At 41.7% G+C, this 23081-nt stretch overlaps 1 protein-coding gene across 6 annotated transcripts in view; it reads right to left on the bottom strand.

Moving 5' to 3' along the window:
• Positions 1-23081, bottom strand: part of NFATC1 (nuclear factor of activated T cells 1) — a 108658-nt gene that overhangs the window by 41635 nt on the left and 43942 nt on the right. For all 6 annotated transcript variants that reach the window (XM_077785510.2, XM_021553413.4, XM_085571543.1 and 3 more), the window contains exons 5-8: positions 20512-20684; positions 18415-18555; positions 3355-3410; positions 1976-2108 (exon numbers count right to left, since the gene is read on the bottom strand). In XM_077785510.2, coding sequence (XP_077641636.2) covers positions 1976-2108; positions 3355-3410; positions 18415-18555; positions 20512-20684 — 503 coding nt within the window. The remainder of the gene's footprint in view (positions 1-1975; positions 2109-3354; positions 3411-18414; positions 18556-20511; positions 20685-23081) is intronic.

Here is a 23081-nt window from a genome sequence, read left to right as displayed (position 1 = left end):
GCAGCATGAATGACTGATTCAATCACTGTTCATGGTTTCTAAATACTTAGTGGAGGTAATTGTATCTATCTTTGAAAGGCATGATGGAAAAAAAATACCAGCCATAGAAAGGCAAAACCTTACAGCAGTAACACAGGCATTACAACACAAGCATAATAAAAACATACTATACTGTTAATTCTGATGATTGCAGATGCACATTCACTTTTACCACTGTTATGGAAGAGGCTGAAAAGAACACAACATGTTTTTCAGCTACCTACATGCACATATACATATGTATTAAGACAATGTGAATGGACAACCAAATAGGAATGGAAAGAGTATTTACTAGGAATACCTGCTTTTACCCTACCCTGGTGTTGCATTTTTTCTTTCAGGTTTCCTCATGCTGAAATGAAAACATTTCACTTGAATTTAAATTGGTACAGCAGACTAAACAAGATTCCTAATGCTTTCAACAATTACCATAATTAAAAGTGTCTTCGCAGAATAAAGCCTAGGCTGGTTCCCTGTTGTCACTAAGTCTGCTGTCACTAGGTATGTATTCCCATCTCTCCACATCAAATGTTCCAAAAACAGAATAGTGAAAGCATAAACCAACTCTGCAGGAGTGCACACTATTCCTGGGGTTTAGAATACAATGGTAAAAAAAGGCCTATGTAAAGGTTGGAGGGAAGATGCTGCTTAATAAACAGCAGCTAAGAAGAGGCCTGAATCTGAAATATTTACAAGGGTGACTTGGGTGACAAAGCAACACCTGATTGCCTCTACAACGAATTTTAGTTGCTGAAAAGTGTTGTGGAAGAGAATAACAACTCCTTTCCAATTTAGGAGATGAACAGTCTTTAAATGCACAGACATCCCCACTAGGAATGAAGTTTGCATAAGTAGGCTGATTCAGTGAAGCACAGCTACATAGAACACATGCAATAAGCACTCTGTTGCCATGTCAGGTTTCTTGTACTCTTAATTTAAGTCCCCATAAAAGTGTACACATACTATCTGGGTGAAATTCCAAATGTGTACTTTATGAGATTTCACCTACAAAAAGTTAGCATGTCTCTTCAAGTCATGTGACATGACTTGAATATTGCTTTGTTGGTATTTCCCAGACAAGGATTGTTTTTGCTTGGAAAGTCTACAAGAAAGCATAGCTTAATATTTTTTTCTAATTCCTCTTGCTTCCCAAACAACAACAACAAAACAACCACTCTTCTTTTCCTATTTTCCCCCAAAGAGTGCTCTTAGTAAAAAAAGCCATTTCAAACAATAATTAAAAAAAATATCTAAATTTACTAGCTATTAAAACTTCATACAAGCCTGCTTGGAATTCAACTATGATGAGTGCATGAGTGGCTTTATTGTCACTTCACAGCTACCAGTATAAGCTCAAAAAAACCCAACCAATTGTCACACGTTTCTGAACATTTCCCATCCATGAAGCTTTTTATATGGAGCACTCCGATCTCTACCCACATTGTCTGTCTCAATTTTCACTCTGTGCAAGGCAGCAAGGTGCGAGATGACTGCAAGGGGAATCCACACACCACCTCCAGCTCAGAGCCCAGCATGCTAAAAATATTATGGTGTGAATTTAGAAATGTTATTTGAATGAAATTTACCCTCTGGGATTAGAAAGTCAGACTGAGGGTTGACAGCAGCTTAGCAGAGATCTCAGTGCCTTCACAAACATCTGAGTTCGTGCTGTGGCTCTTCAGCTCCCAAAAGCAGAAGCCCTTGTTTCAACAGGGCTTGAAACATTGGTCTCTTCCACCAATGCAAATGGAAATAATCTGCAGAGGTGGTCTCTTGTGTGGGCAGCAGAGACAAAGGCAGCTCTCCTGGATTCATTCTCACTCTCATAATACCATGCATACTTCCAAAATATTTGAATTACTGAAGAATTATTAGAACCATGTATTGTCATTATCTCTCACTTTTACTAGCAGAGATAAGGAATTTGTTTTGTTACCATTAGCAGGAAGATATGTGAAAAGCTGGTACTGGCTTCTCTTTCTTTTCCCGTTGCAGACATAGAAGTTGACCTGAACAGGGCTGGTAATTCTCTGATTGCGGAAAGGTGGTATCTCAACCACCAATGAATTCTGCAGAAGCAACAAATCAGAAAATTAAAGTCAAGGCATAACTTAGGCAGTCTAGCTGTACAATAGTATAGAAAAGTTAACCACAAGAATGAAAAGAAACACTTTCTGTAGGGAAACTGGTGGGCTTTGTAGGCAAGGATGGCTTCCCTTTAACCCCAGTGTCCTTGCCAAGGATTCTAAAAGTAGGGAAATTATTTTAGCATGGCTCAGATCTTTACTAAATCACTAGCCCTCACGTCTTTCCTTTGGACAGCAAATATGATGTTGCATATGGATAAGGCTCTATCCAGCCTGCCTCTGTCAAGAATCTGGGACCACAATCAAATTGTGGTCTCTAACTCAGCAGGAGAAAGCACAACAGCTCGGTTGGCAGGTCATCCCTGATATATCTGAACCTAACAATATTTCCTTTGAAAGGCATTAGGACAGCATTACTCAAATATTTCCATTTTCCACAGTGAAATATATTTTTATATAATAACTCAGGGAGTTTTAAGCATGGTAGCTTCTGTGGATGGGAGATTCACTATTGCAAGCACATCTCGCAACATGAAAAAGGGCTGGAGAATGTGTAGATGATCTTCCAGTGTTAGAAACCAAATGCTCCAGCATAGGGCTAAGGAATTACTTAGCTCCTAGGGCATCAGTTTACACATATGCACAGTGAATCTGCTATGACCATCAAAAGCTCCCTTGGTGCTTTTTGAAGGAGTAACAGGGAATTCTCTTCTTAGCATTTGGCCTGAATTCAGCCGAGATCTTTAAATTTTTGTTTGCCTGCAGGTTTGCAAGTATTGCATATTCCTGCAAATGTGGAATAGTGGACGTACTTCCCACTTAGAGTCATGGCTGAGGGAGCCGCACTTCTCCAATGTGGACCTGATCTCCTGTGAGGGGACTCATGTTTCTCCTGCTGAAGATAGAGGAAAGCCAAGGAAAATTATCAGAAATTGCTTTGGGAGCAGAGGAAAGAACTGACCCAGCAAGACAAAAGATGAGCAGATGGAACTGGCCCATCCCGGACAATGAAAAAGTATTTTCCAAATGGTCTCTTCTCCTTTTGGGATAGCTTCCAGTGATGGCTTTTTACCCCATGCTCACATTAAACAAAGATTTCCAGGAGGGGAGGCCTAAGTACTTGTTGTATTTCAGTGCCAAAGCCTTGGAAATCCCTCTTTAGTAACAGTGCTGGAGAAGGCAATATATATTTTTCATCTTGATGTTAAAATATTTAAGGCAGACTTACTGGCTTGCACATTTCTTTGTCGGTTTTGGCTTCCATTTCCCACACATGGTGACCATCTAAAAGACAAAAGAAAAAGATATCTAGTTCTTTCCTTTTTTCCTTTCCCAAGCCAAGAAAGGAACAATTTTCACAAAAACAATCTCTTTGAAGGGGCACCTGCATGTAAGAAAAGGAGCTCTCACAAGGCATTGCCCAACTAAGAGACCATCTGGGTAACCTGTGACAGAAGCCCCTTCAGCTCTTCTGAAGGGAAGAACCACAATCCAGAGTGCATGATACTGTGATGGGGGAGAGCCACTGGGAGTTTTCTCTGCTACTAGCCTGGACAAAATATGCAACTGTTCTACATCTCAATTCACACTGAACTTTCAGACAACAATACTGCTACTTATGATGCCTTTTGAACACTACCTAGGCTGTAAGTAATATTCAACTAATATTAAACAATACAAAAAGTAAGTTAGTATTAAGGAAGCTACTCAGACATGCAGGATTTGATTTTAATATACTCCTAGTCTGGCTGGTCATAATTGTGCTACTTGAATCAAAAGGCAAGGCCATAGGCTGGGAAACACAGCTTTAGACTCCATTTTCAAGCTGGTTTTCTTCAGCTACAAAGTGGTCCCACTTCTGGAGCTGCTTTTAGTGGTGTGTTGGGTCCCCCAAATTTACCGAATCTCTGTTTTCAAGCACACATAGATTTAAGCCACAGCTGTAACTTTTTCTGTGAACATGTCTTTTGGGAGAAACTGGATTTGTCCAGTCATTTTTCCTGCACATTTCTGATACAAAAATCACTGGAAAACAAGGTGGGCTTTTATTTCCTTGCATATTCAGACCTCAATAGGAAAGAAATGAGAAAAATAATACAGAATATAAGGTTTCCATTCTGCAGACCTAGAAAAACACAAATGAAAGGCTATAAGCAGACTGCTGGATAAGCTGGGCAGTAGAGACACATGCAGCTTCACGAGTCCCACCACTGTCAGATGTTACTGAAATGAAGGGGAAACGGAGACTTTATGTCATCCCTTTTGTACATTTATTGCAGCATTGGGACATGCAAATGCAAATATTAGTTATTTTTAACTTCATCACATGGACATGGGCCTGCCTTAGAAAAACAGCCCTCTGAAAGGTAAAAGAGTGAATGCACTTTTCTCTTTGCTTTCATGGCCAGGATGGAGATGACGCATTTAGAACTGCCTGATTTATTACAGATGTCTGTAAATAATATTTTTGTGTACAGCTGTCCTACTGTGAAAGGAATGCTGCTGAAGGACTATCCCTGGCAATTGTTTTAATGTCCAAAATCCCTTTCTTTTTAATGTATGGAAAGAAGCACAACATGAAGGCTGCAGAACAAATACCACAGTGGATTTGGCAGGTCTTTCCATAAGAAAACAATTAGCAGATCTCCCCACAGTTTCTTCCTACATTTTCACTTGTGATGCTGGAAGACGAATCCCTTTAATTGGTACTACCACGTTCCGCTGCTGGGAAGGAAGGAGTAGCCAGACTGTGCTTCAGACTCCTTAACGATGCCTTTGGAGAGTGCCAGAATTGAAGTAGGCTTCTTGGGAGGACTGGTTATCACTTCACAATTTATCCAACAGATGCTTCCCCTGGGCTGTCAGTAGAAAACCCTGACCAAAATTCAGCAGGCCAGGACACATCCTCTGTCTGGGAGCAGCCTCCTTTATCTCCAGCCTCTGTAGCACTCCCTCCCTGTCCCTAATTAATTCAATCAGTTATAAAAGCAACACAATGCTGCTATCACACATTTTGTGAAAGTGTAGGAACTTTTGCTTTGGAAGGGGTTTGCTGGGCCGTTTTTTTTTTTTTTTTCAATCTACAGACGTCCAGACCAGTAGTTAACATGTGTTCAATTTGCCTTTGAAAATGGATTACCAGAAGTTCAGGTTTTTTGCTATGTTTAATTTGTGCTTTGCAAGACGAATGATCTGATTCAGGTTTCTGGTTTTTATTTCCTGCCAATACTTCAGGAAAATTCAAAATGACTCCATCTCCAGCTATTCTTTCAATTATTTTATGCAGCACTGCCTTTATGCATTTTTGAAATTTTCATGATGACAAAAGGAGTTTGTTCAGAAATATTTTAGATGTTGTAAACTAAACTATTAGAAAAATAAAAATCCAGAGCCGTGGCTTGTCTTTGGAAGCTAGTAAGAACAATACGGGTTTTGCTCCAAGAAATTTCCTTGGGACTGTTCATACCATCGGCAACTGAGGGGAGAGGGAAGAGAAGGAAGAAGTAGGGAATAGACAACTCATTAACAGCTAGTGACATTTCATTTAACAAAAACACAGGGAGCAAAAGTTGTTATGAAGCAAGAGACCAAAAAAAAAAAAAAAAAGAAAAAGAAAAAGAAAGAAAGACAATTCCTCATATTACGTCTGGTGAACCAAGAGGGAAATCTCAACACCCACGGACTGGGACCAGCTCCAGGAGGGAAACCTTAGACCACTACGTCAACCTATTACAGTAAACATGTTTTGCAGGTTTAAACAGTTCAGCTGAAATTAAAAAAAGAAAAAAGGAATAAAAAAGGAATAATGGCTTTGGAATGGTTTGTGGGAACCCTAAGCCTCAAGATAATCCACCTATGCCAGAGAAAATGGTTTTGCCCCAGTGCCCATCCGCCGGGGAGCCTGGCAAGCAGGCGGGATGCCGCCTCCTGTCAGCGTGTGCTGGAGGAGTGAGGGCTGCTCGCCCACAAAAGTTTCCATTGTACGCCTGCCACATCTGCAGCAACGCGCCTGGTCTGGGCCCGAGGCAACTCCCTCCTGGCCGCCAGCCAACCCAAGTACACCAGAGCAATTTATACCTTTCCAAAATGCAAATAATTCAAATTACAGACATAACACAAAGCTGAAGCAGACACATTTCAGGCATTCCCGTTAAAGTTTGCTCTCTGGAATTACCGTACCCAAATGGGCAGTTGTTATACAGGGACGGGGGGGAAACGGAGTCAGGAGAGGAAGGGGAGGAGGAGGCACGAAGGAAAAGAGAGAAAACGGCTTTTCCAAAGGTCTTATTTCATTCCCTTTCATTTTACTATTTACTTTTACGAAGTAATAAGAAGAGTCGTCTTCTCCAAACCAAATGCCTGGCTTTGTTTTGGCATTTTTAAGAGTTATAGTGCAATATTTTGAAGAGAAAGACAGTTCTTTATATAGATAAAAAGTTGGGTCAAAGTATTATACTGGTGTCTTATGTTTTGTGAGGGCTTTTTTACCAAATGGAAATAAACCAAAAACATCCATGCACAGAATGGCATCCATGCAGAGTCCCCGGTAGAGTGCCCTGCTCACTCACTGCCCGTAGCAACCTGACAGAGACAAGAATTCAAGGGGGAACCACACATGGACTGGATGAATGATCCTCAAATTCCTCCTCCTCCAAAGAGACAGTGGCAGTGCTGGGGGGAGGAGAAGCTGCTCCCACCCGTTCTGCACAGGCTGGAGGCTGTGCTGACAGGTGGCCATCAGCACTACTGCCAGATGAAGACACCAGGTTGGTCAGGAAGCCTGACATTTACAGACCCATCCCTGTTATTTATAGCCATCCCTGCTCCATGTGTACTTCACCACTATCTGCTTCTGCCTTGTTTTCTTCATCTCTGTGAAACTGAAGCACCTGGGATTGCTAATGACAAAAATGCTGTGAACCTACATGTTATGGCTCTGCAAGGCATAAACACCCTGTTTTAACACTGGGGTAGCTGAACGGTGAATGGGCCTTTGTAGCCTGCTCTTATCTGCCGCTTGCTCCAGCATTGAAGGAAACTGTGCACAAGTCCAGAAGTAAAAATACTCTAATTCATCAGGGAATTCCCTGCAGTATGAGTCACTAAGTGGCTTCCCCACCACACCCAGCTACAAGATTTCCACATAAAAAGGCACTGTAATGGTCTGTTCTAACATAGAAGCAGGGCTAAAAAACAGTTGTGTAAATCTAGCAGATTCAGTTATTCACCCATAGAGCCTTGCAGACCATGGAATACAAATTTTCCTCATGGAAGAGCAACACAAAGAGCTGTAAAGACTTTCCGAAGATATTTTTGTAGCATCTCCCCCTCATCACTGCCCATCCAGAGAGATCCCCTGGGGTTTCTAGGGCTGGATTTACCTTTGTATCTCAGGGAACTGCAAGCATAGTGTGAGGGGTTTGCAAGCTCAAAACAATCAAACCACCAGCATAACTTTCCAAAATGATGGATTGCAGAAAGGGGGAAAAATATACACATGCAAAAAATCCTAAGTTTGGAAACTCAGGAGGGTATAACATCTGGCAACCACTTAAATCTTGCCTCTATGAAATGGGCATAATGGGAATGTTCAGATATATTTAAGTGATTCCACTTTACTACAGGAGATTTAAACAGTCTATATTCTTTAGTGGACCTGTGCTCACTTGAGATATGAGAAGAAAAGACATTATCTAGGATTTCACTGCCTGTACAGGGTACATTTTATATTCTTCCAGTCTGTGCTTCAACACAGTTTGAAGGCACTAGCTGCACTGTAAATCTGTATTTAAATTCATATATTCCAAGTAAAATGGTGAAACAAGCCCTACCCTCCCAAAGGAACCCACTACTTGATTAATGTGTTGTGAGATTACCCTGAACAATAATTCCTGTGTTACAGCCCAGATTACTTTAACATGTCCACAACAGGCAGGGAACGGATGCAACGCAGTGTCACTTTGAGGTGCTCTGCAAAGGCTGTCTGCCCTCCTATTTGGCCCTAACAATGCATATTTAAATCCCCAAGGAATGAAGAATTTGAAATTTTTCTACTTGCACTGCTACCCTTCTCCCCTGGTGAGTGCCCACATGACACTGCAACAACTGATCCATGAAGATCTTCAGAAGGAATGGATGGGTTTCTGTGCAAAGAAGAGGATGAAGACTATGGCAAAGTCTCATCATTTGGATTTAGGAGTTATCCAGTTCTCTGCAGAGATGACATCAATTTCCAGGGGAAGGGTAAGTTGGACTGGCAATGAAAGATGTGAGGAGGAAGCTCTGTTGCTTGGAGGACAGTACTCTCCAGGGCGGTCCTGGGTATGACCTAATGGCACCATCTCACCCGCTGGCACTTATGGGCTGGCATGGGTGTACTGCAGCCAGATTCTGCAGGGGCAGCAGCCTTTTGGATTTGAGGATACCACAAGAAGTCAGGGCAGTTTTCTCAGCTGGTCCTACTTGCTGCAAACAATGTTTCCCCAGGTGGACACCAGCAAGGGAAGGGGATCCCACCAAGTGGGTGGGATTCTATACCTGTCCTGATACACTGGTGTATATCTTAGAGACATTTACAAGGATCAGGCACTAAGGAGGAACCAACAACAGTCAAGCAGTTTGACATGGGATGTACAGGGAAGATGGGGCAAGAGAGCAATGAAACATTCAGGAATACAGTGTGTGCTAGCAGAAAGCAAGTATCTGAATTGTAAGTGGCTAGGACCTTTCTTTTGATTTCCTCAGTGGCACTTTGCTCTCCTGAGATTTCAGCCTCTTAGGGACTTGCGAGCAGCAAGATGTTTCCTAGCCCCAGAGCCATCTTCAGAGCAGCTCTAGCTCCTGGTGCATCTCCTGGTGCCATAGCCTGCCTACTGCCCAGCATGTTGCCCCGATTGCCTCTCAAGCCACCCTCATCTCTACTCTTTGCTCTTACACCACTTTTGCTATGACACCACACACGTGGTCTGATTTTCACCTACTTTATTTCCCTCTTCCATGCCAGGAAGTCCCCCAGATGTTCTTCTGCTCTCCTCACAGCCTACTGTGCTGCTACAGAGACTTCCCCACAGCTTTGATCCCCATCCCTGGCATGCCCTGTGGCATGCTTCCATCTATGCACAGCCGGGCTCAGGCATAACTGACCTATTATTATTTCCACATCAAAGGTGCTGTATTTGTTGGTGTCTTCTCATAAGCATTTTTGCAGCATATGTATTTTGTCCATGTCTTCAGTTATGCATTTTTGCAGTACTGAGCTGAGTGCCATGTAGACTTTGGTCTGTTTGCCATCAATAACCCTTGAGTTAGTTTTTCTCTCTTCTTTACTTTGAATTAACAATGTCATGCAGCGAGCAGGTGTAAAAATCCAGTACAAAATGGATCTTTGGAGTCAGTGCCAGACATTCGTTTCCTCTCTGGTTGCTCAGCTGGGCAAGCCAAAAGCTGAGGGACTACTTTGCCTAAATGGTGAGGGCTTTTAGCTGCCTTTTACCACAGTATGTCTAACAGATGCAATTATTCTGAGTTCCAGTGTTTGCAAATGAACTGTAATTTTAGTCCAGGTAATTAAAAGGAGGCACAGTGCTGACAACTGACAGATCAAGGTTCGTTTTAAGCCAAAACCATTGGAAAGACCTGCCAGATACTATTTTCAGCAGAATGGAAGCTGGTTATGCAATTTGTGCTCTCTGGCACCTCCCCCTATTCAAATTATCATTGGTCTGAGTGTTTTATTTAATAACTAAGTAATTCCAGGTCTAAGACACACAACTTCCAAGTAAAACTGCAGCTTGACATCCCTGAATAATCTCTCAAGAGCAGGCAGGTCAAGCAAAACACACCCAGAACAGCCACCCACCAGCAGTCATGACAACACTTCACTCTGGTTTTGATTACATTCACATCATCTCCTTGTCTTCACAATTTTACTTTCCTCTGGGAAACTATAGTAGGCTGAACCTGTGACTCTGCAGCTGAAACTGAGAAAAATATTCCTGGTCCATCTTCTTCAGTCTAATCTGTCTCATATTTTCTAAGATTTTTGGAGTAACGAACCTCACAGCCAGTTTAAATCAAGTTCAAAATTTTTCTTCCATGAACAATTCTTCTCTTCTACTTCTGTGCTGGATGCCAACACCACCACCTGTACTACAGCTACTTCTAGTTATTTCTCATCTTAAGATGTAAATTTGATCCAAATGCTTTTAAATTCTCCTTTGTTATTTTTTGAGACACAAACACTTCAACTGTATGACTGCAACTTTTTTCTCAACTTCCAGAAACTTCCCATTATGGCAACTCCTTATGACTTTTTGGCAGATACTTTTGAACAGCATTTTAACTTTTTTTTTCCATCTCATTGTCCCCCTTTTCTTGTTTCCCTTGTCCAAGAAGGTCAGGCTCAATCTTGTAGGTCCCTCCTGCTATCCTTTGATTTTCTGCCTTGACATCAGCATCCCAGCAACAAGGCACACTTTGGAAACAATTTCTCTCTCTATTCCTCTCTTAAATGTCATTCTATTTTCTTCCACATTGAAGGTACAATCTTACTTCTTTAACAGACCTAAAAGGAATGTGCTCCTCTTCCCTCAACTCTCTCCACATTTCCTATACTACCCATCTGAGATATGAACCAATTCTTAATGATGTCAGGAAAGCAACAAGAGACAAGTTGTCATTTTCCAAAGGAAGTAGGCATTTCCCCAACAAATGGAGTACTTTGAAGGCATCCCCTTTTATTGTTTTACTCAGCAAGGTCTGGCTAGTGGTTGTGCTCCAGGTGTGAAGAAGATTCCAGAAGCTGTCCCCATGTGTGACAGAACCAGTGCCTGACAGCTCCAGGATGGACCCTGAGTTGCCAAACCTGAGCACATCAGCAAAGCTGGTGAAACCTCTCTGCCAACATACATAAAAAGGGAAAAAAGGTCTGCAGCAGCTGTGAGAGAGGAGTGAGAATAAGTGAGAGGAACACCCCCGCAGACCCCCCACCCCCAGCAGTGAAGGAGAGGGAGGAGGCGCTCCAGCAGCCAGAACAGAGATTCCCCTGCAGCCTGTGGGGAAGATATGGTGAGGCAGCTGTGCCCCTGCAGCCCCTGGAGACAACCACACCAGAGCAGAGATCCACATGCAGCCAGTCAGAGCCCACGCTCCCAGCAGGAGCTGCAGACCATGAAGGGGAGCCCAGGCAGAAGCAGGTTTTCTCACAGGAACGTGGTACCCATGCTGAAGCAGGCTGTTCTGAAGGACTGAATCTTGTGCAGAAGTCTCATGCTGAAGCAGTACATGAAGGACTTGTTGCTATTGGGAGGACCCCACACTGGAGCAAGAGGAAAGTATGAGAAGGAAGCAATGGTAAAGAGGAGCTATCATGGACTGACCAAAGCCTCCATTCCCTGACCCTCTGTGCCACTCAGGGAGAGGAAATAGAAGTCAGGAATGAAGGAGAGAAGTTGAGCTTGGGAAAGGAGGCAGGGGTAAAGGTGGTTTTCAGTTTTACCTTTGTTTTTCACTATCCTACTCTGTTTTTAATTGACAATAAATTACTTGCTCCAAGTAGAGCCTGTTTTGCCTGTGACAGTGACTGATATGCAATCTCCCTGTCTTTACCTTGACCCAGGAGATTTTTCATCTTATTTTCTCCCCGTCCTGTTGAGAAAGGGGAGCGAGAGAGTTGTTTGGTGGGCACCTGGCAGCCAGACAAGGTCAACCCACCATACTTCTTTCCTCCACTGTCTTTAGGCACTGATAGCTTCATTAGACTCTCAGATTTCTTGTAAGGGCTGTGAATTCCTGTGTGTTTGGACAGACAGTCCTACTGGAACAGTAACAGTAAAAACTATTTGAAATCTTGTACTAGTTGTAAAAGTTCAGAGACAAAGCTTTGACTGCACAGATACAGCTGCTTGAAGTCACTTAGTCTGGAAGACATGAAAGAACAAACTTGAAGCATTCAGTCACATTTTCTATAATAATAAAAAATTTACAGGATTACACTGACAAGTGACTTTTGAGACCATGTGGTTATTCCTTATTTCTTTGTTGTCCACAGTAAGTATCTGTGATTGATTGATCTCATTCTTCACTGTGAGAGCAACACCCTGGATGAGACTTGCTGCTGCTAACACCATCTCATGTGTATGGCTGCTGTCCCACTCTGTCTTCACCATTCCCTAGACTAAACAGCCAGGAAAAACTGAAACGTGCTGACATTTCCTACAAGCTGCATCACTATTCCTCTATGCGCGTGAAAGGGTTCCACCATCAAATGACTCCAGCATCTGATGACACAATTTGCCTAAGGATATCTATTTCTGGACAGTGGCCAGAAACCCCTTCACCTACCAATACATCTCCAGGATCTAGGTTCAAGTGACCTTCACATGAACTCTGTGCTCCGAACTTGTATGCCTTTGAAGTTTCCAGTTTATCTAGCCTCCCGAATTTTTAACATCACTGCGCATGAGTCAGCATGCAATTGCTCACTGCCAACTGGAACATGTGTCCTGAACTTGGATAAACAGACAGATAAAGACAAAATTAAGTAGTATCTGTCCATCTGACTAGAGGGGTAAGAAGAGTTTTGCCACTTGCTTATTTAATATGTGAGCTACAGTATGATTACTGGTGTGAAACATGACCCCTCTTTGGCCAGCTGCCCCCCAAACTGCTACTGGCAATGGAAAGAGCAATGGAAAGATCTCTGAGAATGTGACATCTTTTACCACATGAAGCTCTGCCAAGACTCAGGTCACTCATCTCACCATCTCATCACATCACGTCAAAACAGACTCCAAACCCTAAGCTCTGCTGTGTATCCGAGTCAAACCAAAAAGCCCACATGCTTCCTCAACACATCCGTTCCATTCACATGCCACTCAAATGTTTCGTCAGCATATCACTTTCCAGAACTTTTTTTAAGTTTTGATGAAGCTAAAGGACTGTGTTTGAGTTACCTGCCACATTACAAGGTAAATTCTGCTCACACAACAGGTGGAAAACAGAAGTGAATTTGTAAGACTGACAATTGTACCTTAAGGCAGCAACTGATTGATTCTAGTTTTTGCCAAAGACAGAGAAATTTGAGAGGAACAAAAAAACCTGTGAAATGCTAGAGTGGACAGTTACCAAACTGCTACATTTTCCCATCAGAAATACTCACAGAAAGTTATGATTTCCTTTGGCATATGTATATTAAAAAAATATGTATTAGTGATTTCACCCAGTTAGGTTTCACCTGCTCTAGTTACAACTACTACACATCAACACCTTCATGTTCTAAGAGCAAAACCTGTTCAGCAGGGAGGAGGAACAGTTTTGACAGAAAAATCCATTTAACAAAATAAAAACAGCAGAATGAAGAATTTAAAGCAATAACTAAATCTGAAAAGCTTCCTAATGGTTTGATAATGCTCAAAAAGAAAAATCCCTGGAGGAAATGTTTCTTACATGTGGTTTATTTCACCATCTTTCAGGAACTTTGACTGTCAAAGACTTTGGGTACAATAGCTGAGGATATTATGCCATTAGGTTACAGAACTGTGTAGGTGCAAGGATTACTGTTGAAGTCTGAGTAATTAACAAGTTGTTCAAAACCACTGAAGTCTCTAAGTCTGGAGTTACTCAGAGATAGTGTGAACACTAGAAATGTCCTTCAAAGAGAGTAATGCATCTTTAGGGAGGGGCATTTGTTGTAGGGAAGATTAGACACGGCCTTTGCCCAGGACAAAATGGCCCTCAACATTAACAGCCCAGAGTCAAAGTACCAAAGTCAGTGTTATTTGAGAAACTAATCCCACAGTGAAATTGGGTGTTACATTTCTGCCTTTTCACTCTTTAAAACCCTTGCCCTGAGCTCTCATCACTAAGCACAAAAGCAAAGAAATGGGTTTGGAGCTCTGACTTAACTAGTGTCAGCTCAACGCTATGATAATTAATAATAACACATATCCAATGACCATTTCTGCCCGTAAGTCATGAATTGATTATAAAGATTTCACCAGTTTAACCTGTTATTTTAGGTATGTCTAGACTTGGCCAAATCTGTGAAGTCTGGAAATACTTGAGCTAGTTCCAGTGTTAAAAGCTACAGGAGTGAGGAGCAATTTTTGAGTAAGGAGGGATTTTCAGGGTAAATTAACTATTTCAGGTCTCAATATGAGACTTTTTCTAACCCCCAAAATACTCTTGCTATCCCAAATACTCTTTCTATCCCAAAATATCCTACAGCATGCCAAGAACTATAATCCGTAATTTACCATAACGTACCCATAATTTTCCTGTGCATTCTCCCTTGGAATACTGAGTTTGTGTCTCATCACTGAGCTTTCACTCATCAGTTACAGGATACATTTTGTGAACCGAGGGATGAACACCAGGATTTTTTCAGTGCAGTGATCAGTTTTATAGATTACTGATCATAATCTGATATACTAAGAGTCAGGGTCTGGTCATTTCTGTTTGTTAGGATTTTGCGCTGCTTTGTGTTTAGTAACTCGTATTACCTTTAAAGAATTAGCTTTGAAAAGAGCATTTGCAGAATGCATTCTCAAAAAAAGGTAGCTGATAGATATGCAATCCCTAAAACAGACTCTTCAACATCTCTGCTTTTCCTGAACTTCCCTCAAGACCTTTGTTGCCTGGTACATTTATAATCTACAAATAAAATAAAAAGTTTTAATATTTTAAGTAACTAAATCAGTCTTTTGTTATAATTCCATGATCATGATCCATGCAGATGCTCATGTTAACAGGAAACATTTTCACTCCTAGCCAAAAACTTCCTGCCATAGCTAACAAACACCAATTTCATTTCACCTACTTTTGTAAATAGAATGCACATCTTGCTGCCACAGCAACTCCCAGCCTACAGATATCAAGGGCCCTGGCTAGTAAGGAGTTGCAGACTTTTCAATATTTTACTAAGTACTATTTCTTCTGGTAACAAACAGACAGGTGTTGGCCATCCTCAACGTGGCACTCAACAACCACGACATGCACAAGACACTTTTGAACCTCAGGAGGAGAAATGCATGAGTACAAAGAGAGACAGAAAGTGAGAGGAGATAAGAGAAAAATGATTAGTGTAATTTTTAACCATCAGTCATTGTGGGACTCCCCAGTCTAAGGAAATTCTGAATTTAAAAGAATTCAGAATTTGAATTGGATTGAACCTCTCAAAGTACCTTTAACATTCACATTTTCACTACTGCTAGGTTTCTTTGATAGTCATTTTATACCACTGCTCATCAATGGAAAATATGGTGTGACGTACAAGCTACAGAATATTGTCCAAAATCTGGCAAAATAAGGCCTCACATCAAAACGTAAGAACTTTTTTATCATACTGTAGAATCCTGAGCAAATTTTAGTCCACTTCTGAGCACTCATTATTTATCCAAAGGGGTGTCTTCTGCCAGACCTCACCATGAGGGGTTCTCCTTCTGGAGAAGGTCCTCACAGCACTTCTCCTGTGGTCCTTTCAGTATGTCATGCCTTCACCCTCTGGATACCTCGTTTTCCCTGTGAGACACAGAGTCACAGGGCTGCAAAGTTTGTTTTGCCCTGTTTCATATGCTTCTTGACTGAACAGCAGCTAGTAAGGGGTTAAGCTGAAAGCAGGAAGCCACTGCCGCCCCGGCAGAAAGATTGATTTGATCATTCTTCAGGGATTCCCTCTTGTATGAGTCACTGCTCAGACTGACACCCCCACCAAAAGAGGCCAGGATAATGCCATTTCTCCAGAGACTACAACAGCTGAGGGCTAGCCCTGAAGACAGAAAGCCTGGGACTCATGCTTGGAAAAACATTCAGCAGACCACAATGCACTCAGCAGACTTAGGAAAACTGGGGGGAAAAAAGGCAAACAAAAAGTGTTCTCCAGCTCCTTTCGTTATCCAATTAAGTATGCAGACTAGGAGGAATTAGACAAGCTCCAGGAGACTGCCTCCCAGCTTGGGGACTCTGTCTGAGTAAGGACTGAATACATGAGTTGACGTAGTACAATATTTAAATTTTATACAAAAGATGCATTCTCTTTATAAGCACAATGATCTATTACTTTGATCTATTACTCTGTAATAGCTGTGTTTGGCTGCAACCTACTAGGAATGTGATTAACATTCCAAATTCAAAAACAAAAGTGGTAACAGCAGCAAAATAAATTAATGTCTCCAGCTACTCACAGAGGTTCATAACCAGTGCTCTAAGAGAAAGAGAAACTATGCTGGTGCTCCTTCTCTTGACCTACTTTCACTGATTTTCAAGAGCTGAAAGAAACACCCCATGCTGATTTACAAAAGTGAAGGCTGCTAATGCTTGTTCATTAGCCATTAAATACAGCGACTCTTCAAAAATCCAGCCAGAGCAGTCTGCCACTAAGGTAATGATAAATCGCTCTTGTTTACTTCTGATGCACTGAGCTGTGTGAGGCAGCATAGCACACAAGCCATGGAAGCCTTAAAAATTGCTCAGCCCAGATTAGCCAGCAGCTTTGCTTTTTTTGTGTCATTTCTACTGACACAACTATTGCAGCTCCTGGAGATGCTACACTCTGACTCTAAGGGCTCAGCCCCTGCAGGCTGTACTGCCCTGCAGCAACTGTAACAAACCTACAGTGAGACTACTAAAAAAAGGCAGGACCTTAAATTCTGTAATTGAAAGCTATACCGTGAATATCCTGCTTTTAGTGTACCTAATGTAGTATAGGAATATAGGAGTAGGGAGACAGTGTTCAGATTCACGCTATGGTAACACACACAGCAAACAGCATCACAATCATAATTCTTCAGAACGCAATACTTACAAATTTTCCAACTCAAAAAAGGAAGAGGAAAGGAAATAAGTATTAAGGAATGTGGTTTAATGTGGTTTCCTTCTTGTAATGAGACAGATTGAGGTCTCCTGACATGTCACACTGACCCAGTTCTCTGCAGCAAAGGAAGTTTAAATTAAAGTAGACATTAACTTTCTTCCCCCCCTGGGGGGAATACAGAGAACAGAATTAAGTTTTTTTCAATTCCTATTTTTTAAAAAACTTTCTTAAGAAACAAAAAGGATGTTTCTGTTGATGTCACAGTCACATCCCCACTGTGTGTGCTGCAGTGCTTGGGGTTAACAGAAACGTGCCAACTGGCTCTCCCCAAGAAGCCAAGGCATTACATCTGCCAAGGCACTTCTGGCAACTTAAACCTCATCAACCCAGGATTCTGTTCGGGAATTTCAGGGGAATCTTCTGCTTTTGTCCTGAGCTTGCTGAGCCCAAAGACTTGGGTGTCTTTGCCTCTGGAGCCTCCCCTGCTCTCCCTGCCACCCTGCCTCATGGCCCAAGTTCCTGTGGTGCCAGTAGGAACTATGGGCAGGAGAGCAGCGTGGGAACCTCGTGGACATAAAGGGTTAAACAGGTGCAGTGTCAAAGCTGGTGCAGGCGGCCTGAGGAGTGCCCAAGATTGTTTTAAGTTCGGGGTGGGGGTGGGGGGCTCAGCCGGCAGCTGAGGAATTCATAGCTTGTGCCAGCGCCAGGGAAACCCTTTCCAAAACAAGACTCAGAACTATCCTTAGCAGTCTTGTTTCAGAGCCTGACTTTGACTCCCAGCTCCACTGCTCCCTGCTTATTCGCTTATTCCCGCGGGGGGCATTCACACCCATTAGGCACTGTCTCATGTCACTGTGATCCACCGCTCCTGCATGCACATCCTGCCCCAGATCCCACTCCATGTCATTTTCCCTATTTCAGCCTGGCCTGAGACTCTTCTCCAGGAGAACCAGCCCCACCACCAAAGCACCTCAGGAGCAGTGCTGGGCGAGGGGAAGTTGTGTTCAGTGCTTCCCTCAGTCCTCGAGGCAAACCTGTCCTTCAAATGAATGTATATGCTCCAAACCCTCCTCAGCCAGCGCCTTTTAAATGCTACAGGAGACAAAGGTGCACACACACTACCAGCAGCACAAATTACAGAAATGTTTAAGAAAGATGCACTGTACTGCAGGTTTAGGGGACATGGCACCAGAGATTTGGAACCCTTCTCACAGGTCCTGCCTGTTACACTCATAGTTTGCTACAATAAACAAATGCCAAAGGTTGACTTTCAATGTCTCTATTGTCTACCTGTAACTACAGTTGTCACAGTGTGAAATCTCAGCATTAGGCACGGCTCAGATCCTTTCCACAGCTTTGTCCAGTGACATGGAAAACGTATTATGTGCAGAAGAAAATGTCATTACCATATTTGTGCTTTCATCATCTGACACAGACAGGGTGGAGGGGAAGACAGATTGGAGTCTAGAAAAGACATACCTGGAGCTTTCTCCACAAAGATGACTTTGGAGTCTTGCAGAAAGTTATGACCAGTCAGTACCATTTTTTTCCCTCCAGTAACAGGAAAACTGTCGGTACTTTGCTTCTCCACCAGAGGCAGTTCTTGGGCAGATCTCTGAGCTAGAGAGTTATAAAGAAGATTAAAAACAAAACAAAGAAAATCAAAACAAATCCAAAAAAAAGGCAACCACGAACACACAAAAAAGTAAATTCTTCATTAGTAAGTAACTTAATGCTTACCCTGGTAAGATAAGCTAAGTTTGATACAGAAACAAAGAAAGGTTACAAGGTTTACAGGAAACATGGTTCATTTTCAAGTGCTTTGATTGTAAACAATAGGGTTAAACAGCAGAACAGATTCAAAAGACTCACAAAGAACAAGTGTTTTAAAACTCAGCTTGATATGTACTTTATCAGAAAGTGTATTTCTATGGAAATTAATTTATTTTAAATAATTTTCTCTCACTCTGTGTCTAGCATATATGCTGTGTGTTTACAAGGCACTCATGAAAGGTAATCACACATGTCCAAAATTAATTTCAGTCAATATACACCCTATTGTCAATTCTGCAAACTGTTTTGTAGCAGCAGCAGCAGTCATGGCCTTTGTGATCCAGTAGCAGCTCACACTTTAGAGAGAGTATTTCCAAGTGAACCTGAGCGCCCAAGCACATGTGGATCCATGTAAACTGATTCTGGTATTCTTGTGGCACAAATTTTATCCCCCTTCAACTGTGGGAGATGACAAGAGTGCTGCTTCAAGGAACGATGTGACATTTTATCCAGATTATATGGTTCCTTCTGGTGTCACATGCACTAAGAAATATATGAAGTTTTTGGCACCAGCTTATTCCACATTCTACACTAGAAATATCACTAGCACTTATTTTTTTCTCCTCTTTTCCACTTCTTTCAGCAGGCATGTTCCATGCTTTTGCTCATTACACAACACGCAAAGCTGCAGTACCCTGACACAAATCCAATCAACTTCACATTCAGTGGTTCCTTGAGCTTGGCACCTTTGCACAGACCAGCTAAGGATAGATTCAAACTGTGCCTTATCCTCCTGCGTAGCAACTGAAAAGCTCTCATAAACTTCAATTGCAGGATGAAACCATGACTCCTCATATTTTTTGCTTTGCCCTCCAGCAAGAATGGTCAGGTCTTCCTCCCTATTCCCTCTGCCAGAGACCACCTCTCACACACCTGCCAGATATTAAGTTCCCCCCCTACTCTGTAAGCATCAGAAAGTTCCACTTTTGTGGATGGAATTCGACAAAACCTTAAAAGATTATTTCAGTCCGTCCAGCCAATCAAAATAGCATTGGGAGTTAGAGTGAAATTCAGCTTCCACCACTTATGCCGGATTGTTAAAGCTGCACAAAGCATTTTGTTTTGTGTGGGGGATGCTGATGAGGCTTAGAGAGCAGAAATTATATAGGTATCCTTGAAGGGTGTCCCAGTGTATCTGATAAAATACAATCTGTTCATTTAAAGAGACCCAGACCTGGGTTCTGGAGGTTTTCTGAAGCTGCAGGCTCATCAGTGTCAGCTCTAGTATATTGCTAGCTCCTCATGAAAGGGGCTGGGGTTTTGTTTGCAGGTTTTTTGCTTTATGATAGGGAAACAGAGTGAACAGGACATGAGAGATGTTTTCCAAAACTTCTACAGCTGTTACCTTTATGATAAGAAGTCACCAAAACCAAAGGTCCTGTCACTCCCAGGTCTACTATTAGTTTAACTGTTCTTTACTTGTAAGTGTGTGTTTTCCTACAGCACTCAATGCACAAAGCTACAGATTTTTTCCTAAGGCACAGATATTCTGTTCTTGATGTAAACCATGTACTTTTGGAAAGCAGATTAAAGTTCACTAAGTAGACAGGTGAAACAAAACCAATGTAGAACATATTGGCGTGAACAGACTGCATGTGGGGCAGAAGTGTTAAAAACTGTTCAAAAGGTGTGCAGACATGGCAGTGCTGAGTTAAAAGTGATCTTAGACATCTTTTTCAACCTTATTGATTAAAAGATTTTATAATAATATCCAGCAAAAGGAGGTTGTTTGTTGTTACTTACAGCACTCAATGGGGTTGGAGGCTACTTGCAAGGAGAGGGTCCTGCCATTTGCCTGTGGGATATGAACTCTGAAGACCAGACGCACACGTGTGTTCTTCCGACCGATGTCTGTCTCTCCCTTGCGCAGCTCGATGTCAGAGTTTCGGAGCTTTAATATCCCAGCACAGTCGATGCTATTCAAAAGGAAACACAGGGCAATTCAATTCACTTCAAGAAGACTTCAGGAAGACAGGAGAGTGCAATATCTTCCCTCTCTCCTGCATGCTCTTCTTAAAAAACTGCCCAATGACCAGGCTGAATGCACTCCCAAGCAGCTTAGTTGGAGCTATCAGTAGCAGCAGGTGGTGGCTGCTGTAAAGCACACAAATTTTGGATGTTATCTTGGTTCTCAGAGGAAGAAAATCTAAAAGACCCTTCCTCCCCAACACATCCTATAAGGACTGTAGATAAAGATTTACCAAAGCCCAAAGAAACAGCAAGACTAGGAAAGCCAGTGGGATGTGACAGCAGTGCAGAAACTGCTACTAACCTAGAATGACAGGCGACTTTCAATTTTACTTGTTACAGCTGATTTGGACAAAAATCTGACAAGATTTTCAATCTAGGGAGAAGTCCTGAAATTCTTATTAATGAGCACAGCCCTCCCTGAGGTCAGTTCTACTGTCAATTTGTTTGTATTTCAATGAGTTGGAAATACTCCCAAGCTGAGTGCTGAGCTGAAGCTCTGCATGAAAAAAAACTAAACTCAGAGTCTTCTCCACACATTAGTGAAAAACATGCTTCTCATCAGACACAACTAATACCATTTCTGACCTCATTCTCTTTTTTAGGTTTTTTAACTTTGGTTTTCTCCTGGATGAGTTTACGAGTCAGGATTTTTGTCAAATATTTTAACAGAAGAAGCTCCCAGAGCAAAAGACATATAAACATATGCACTCAAAAACCCACTGCAAAAATACCTCTGCCTTGACCATGACTACAAAGGCTACATGATAACTTCTGGGTACTGGTCTCTGGCATGCAGTTTATTACATTGAGTATGCGTAGTTAACTTTATTTTGCATTCAAAGAGTTCAATTCCCCTTCCAGACCTTTGAAGCTCTGTTCTGAAGCAAACTGTAAATAAGCATAATGGCAGCATGGTTTTGATCTGCATTTTTTCTGAAGTATGGATTTCAGAATTTAAAAAATGCCCTTGCTGATACGACCAAAGAAACAAATGGAAGTATTTAAGATTCCCAACAATGCATATTAGCAGGCGAAGCCGTAAGAATTACAGAGTATTTGTACCCATGTCAAAATTCTATGCAAAGATCCGTAAGATATGGAAGAAATGGTGCATTTCTCCATTTTGTCTCTCCTATAGCAACACTTGTAAATTGAATAATTATTGACATATAATTTATATCCAAATGTTCAGACAAGAAAAAGTACTTAAATTCAAACTTGTAAAGTCATGGATATTAAAATCTGAAGTCAATGGGAACAGCTAAATGTGCAAATGTTTAAATGGGCGGATGAGCTCTGGTGTTTCACTGAATCAGGGCCTGAACACATAAAGTGTGAGAAAAGTCTTTGGCTCCAAATTTGAATTCATTTGTAGTGCTACATGAGATTTTAGACTGCTGACATGTAAAGTATATATATGTGCCAAAGCATTGTGATCCTTGAGTGAGCTGTACTACAGTCTGGTACCCATGCCACAAAAATACTCAGATTGGCTCCCAAACTGTGTAACTTACCTTTATTTTGGGGAGAAAGATGAATGAAATTGTAATAATGTTCCTAGATGGCCAAAAACATGGTTCAAACTGGATAAATAAAGTGCCAGATAAATACTGCATGAGTACAAACTGGTGAAATGTCCTTAACCCCAAGGTAGGTGCACCAACTTACAATGGTGGCAAACAGGGCCAAAAATTTTGAAAGCTTGTTGTGACTTTTAACACAATGCCCTGAGAGAGATCCTCAAGGTCTTGAGTGATCACTCTAAGTCCAGCTGGCAATGCAGCTAAACATATTCTGGCTCTTCTGTTTACATGAGGCACTCCAGGGCGTGCTGTACATGACACTGCAAAACGGCTTCTAATAACCACTGTGTGTGGAAGGACTTTAGGTGTCTGATAGCATTTTCCACTTTGTTAAGGCATAGAAAAACAAGGAGTGATATTGTGATTTTCCCATGATATTTGGTTTGGTGGAGGTCAGGATTTCTCGCTTTCTATCTTCCTGTATATACACACACATAGGTGCATGCAACTATATTAAAATATGAATACATTTATATTTATACACACACACACACACACCAAGAGCTGTACTTGCACGCAAGCACATAGAAATTCCTTCCAAGGCAGACAGCTCAGATAATGGTTAGGATGATTTGAATGAGGGGGGACACAACTCAGATGAGGGGCTAGGTTGATTTGAGGGAGGGGTACAGAGAGGACAGGATAAAATAGTGTAGAAGGTATAATGTATATCACTTACACAGAAGGCTATTTTAACCTTTATATATCATCCTATAACAATGTTTATAGTTATTTAATGGACATACAGGACACTTAATT

The sequence above is a fragment of the Lonchura striata genome, chromosome 2 (assembly GCF_050655825.1).
Source record: "Lonchura striata isolate lonStrDom1 chromosome 2, ASM5065582v1, whole genome shotgun sequence".
Taxonomy (NCBI): domain Eukaryota; kingdom Metazoa; phylum Chordata; class Aves; order Passeriformes; family Estrildidae; genus Lonchura; species Lonchura striata.
Note: the sequence above shows the minus strand (reverse complement) of the source record. Positions and strands in the feature narration are given on the sequence as shown.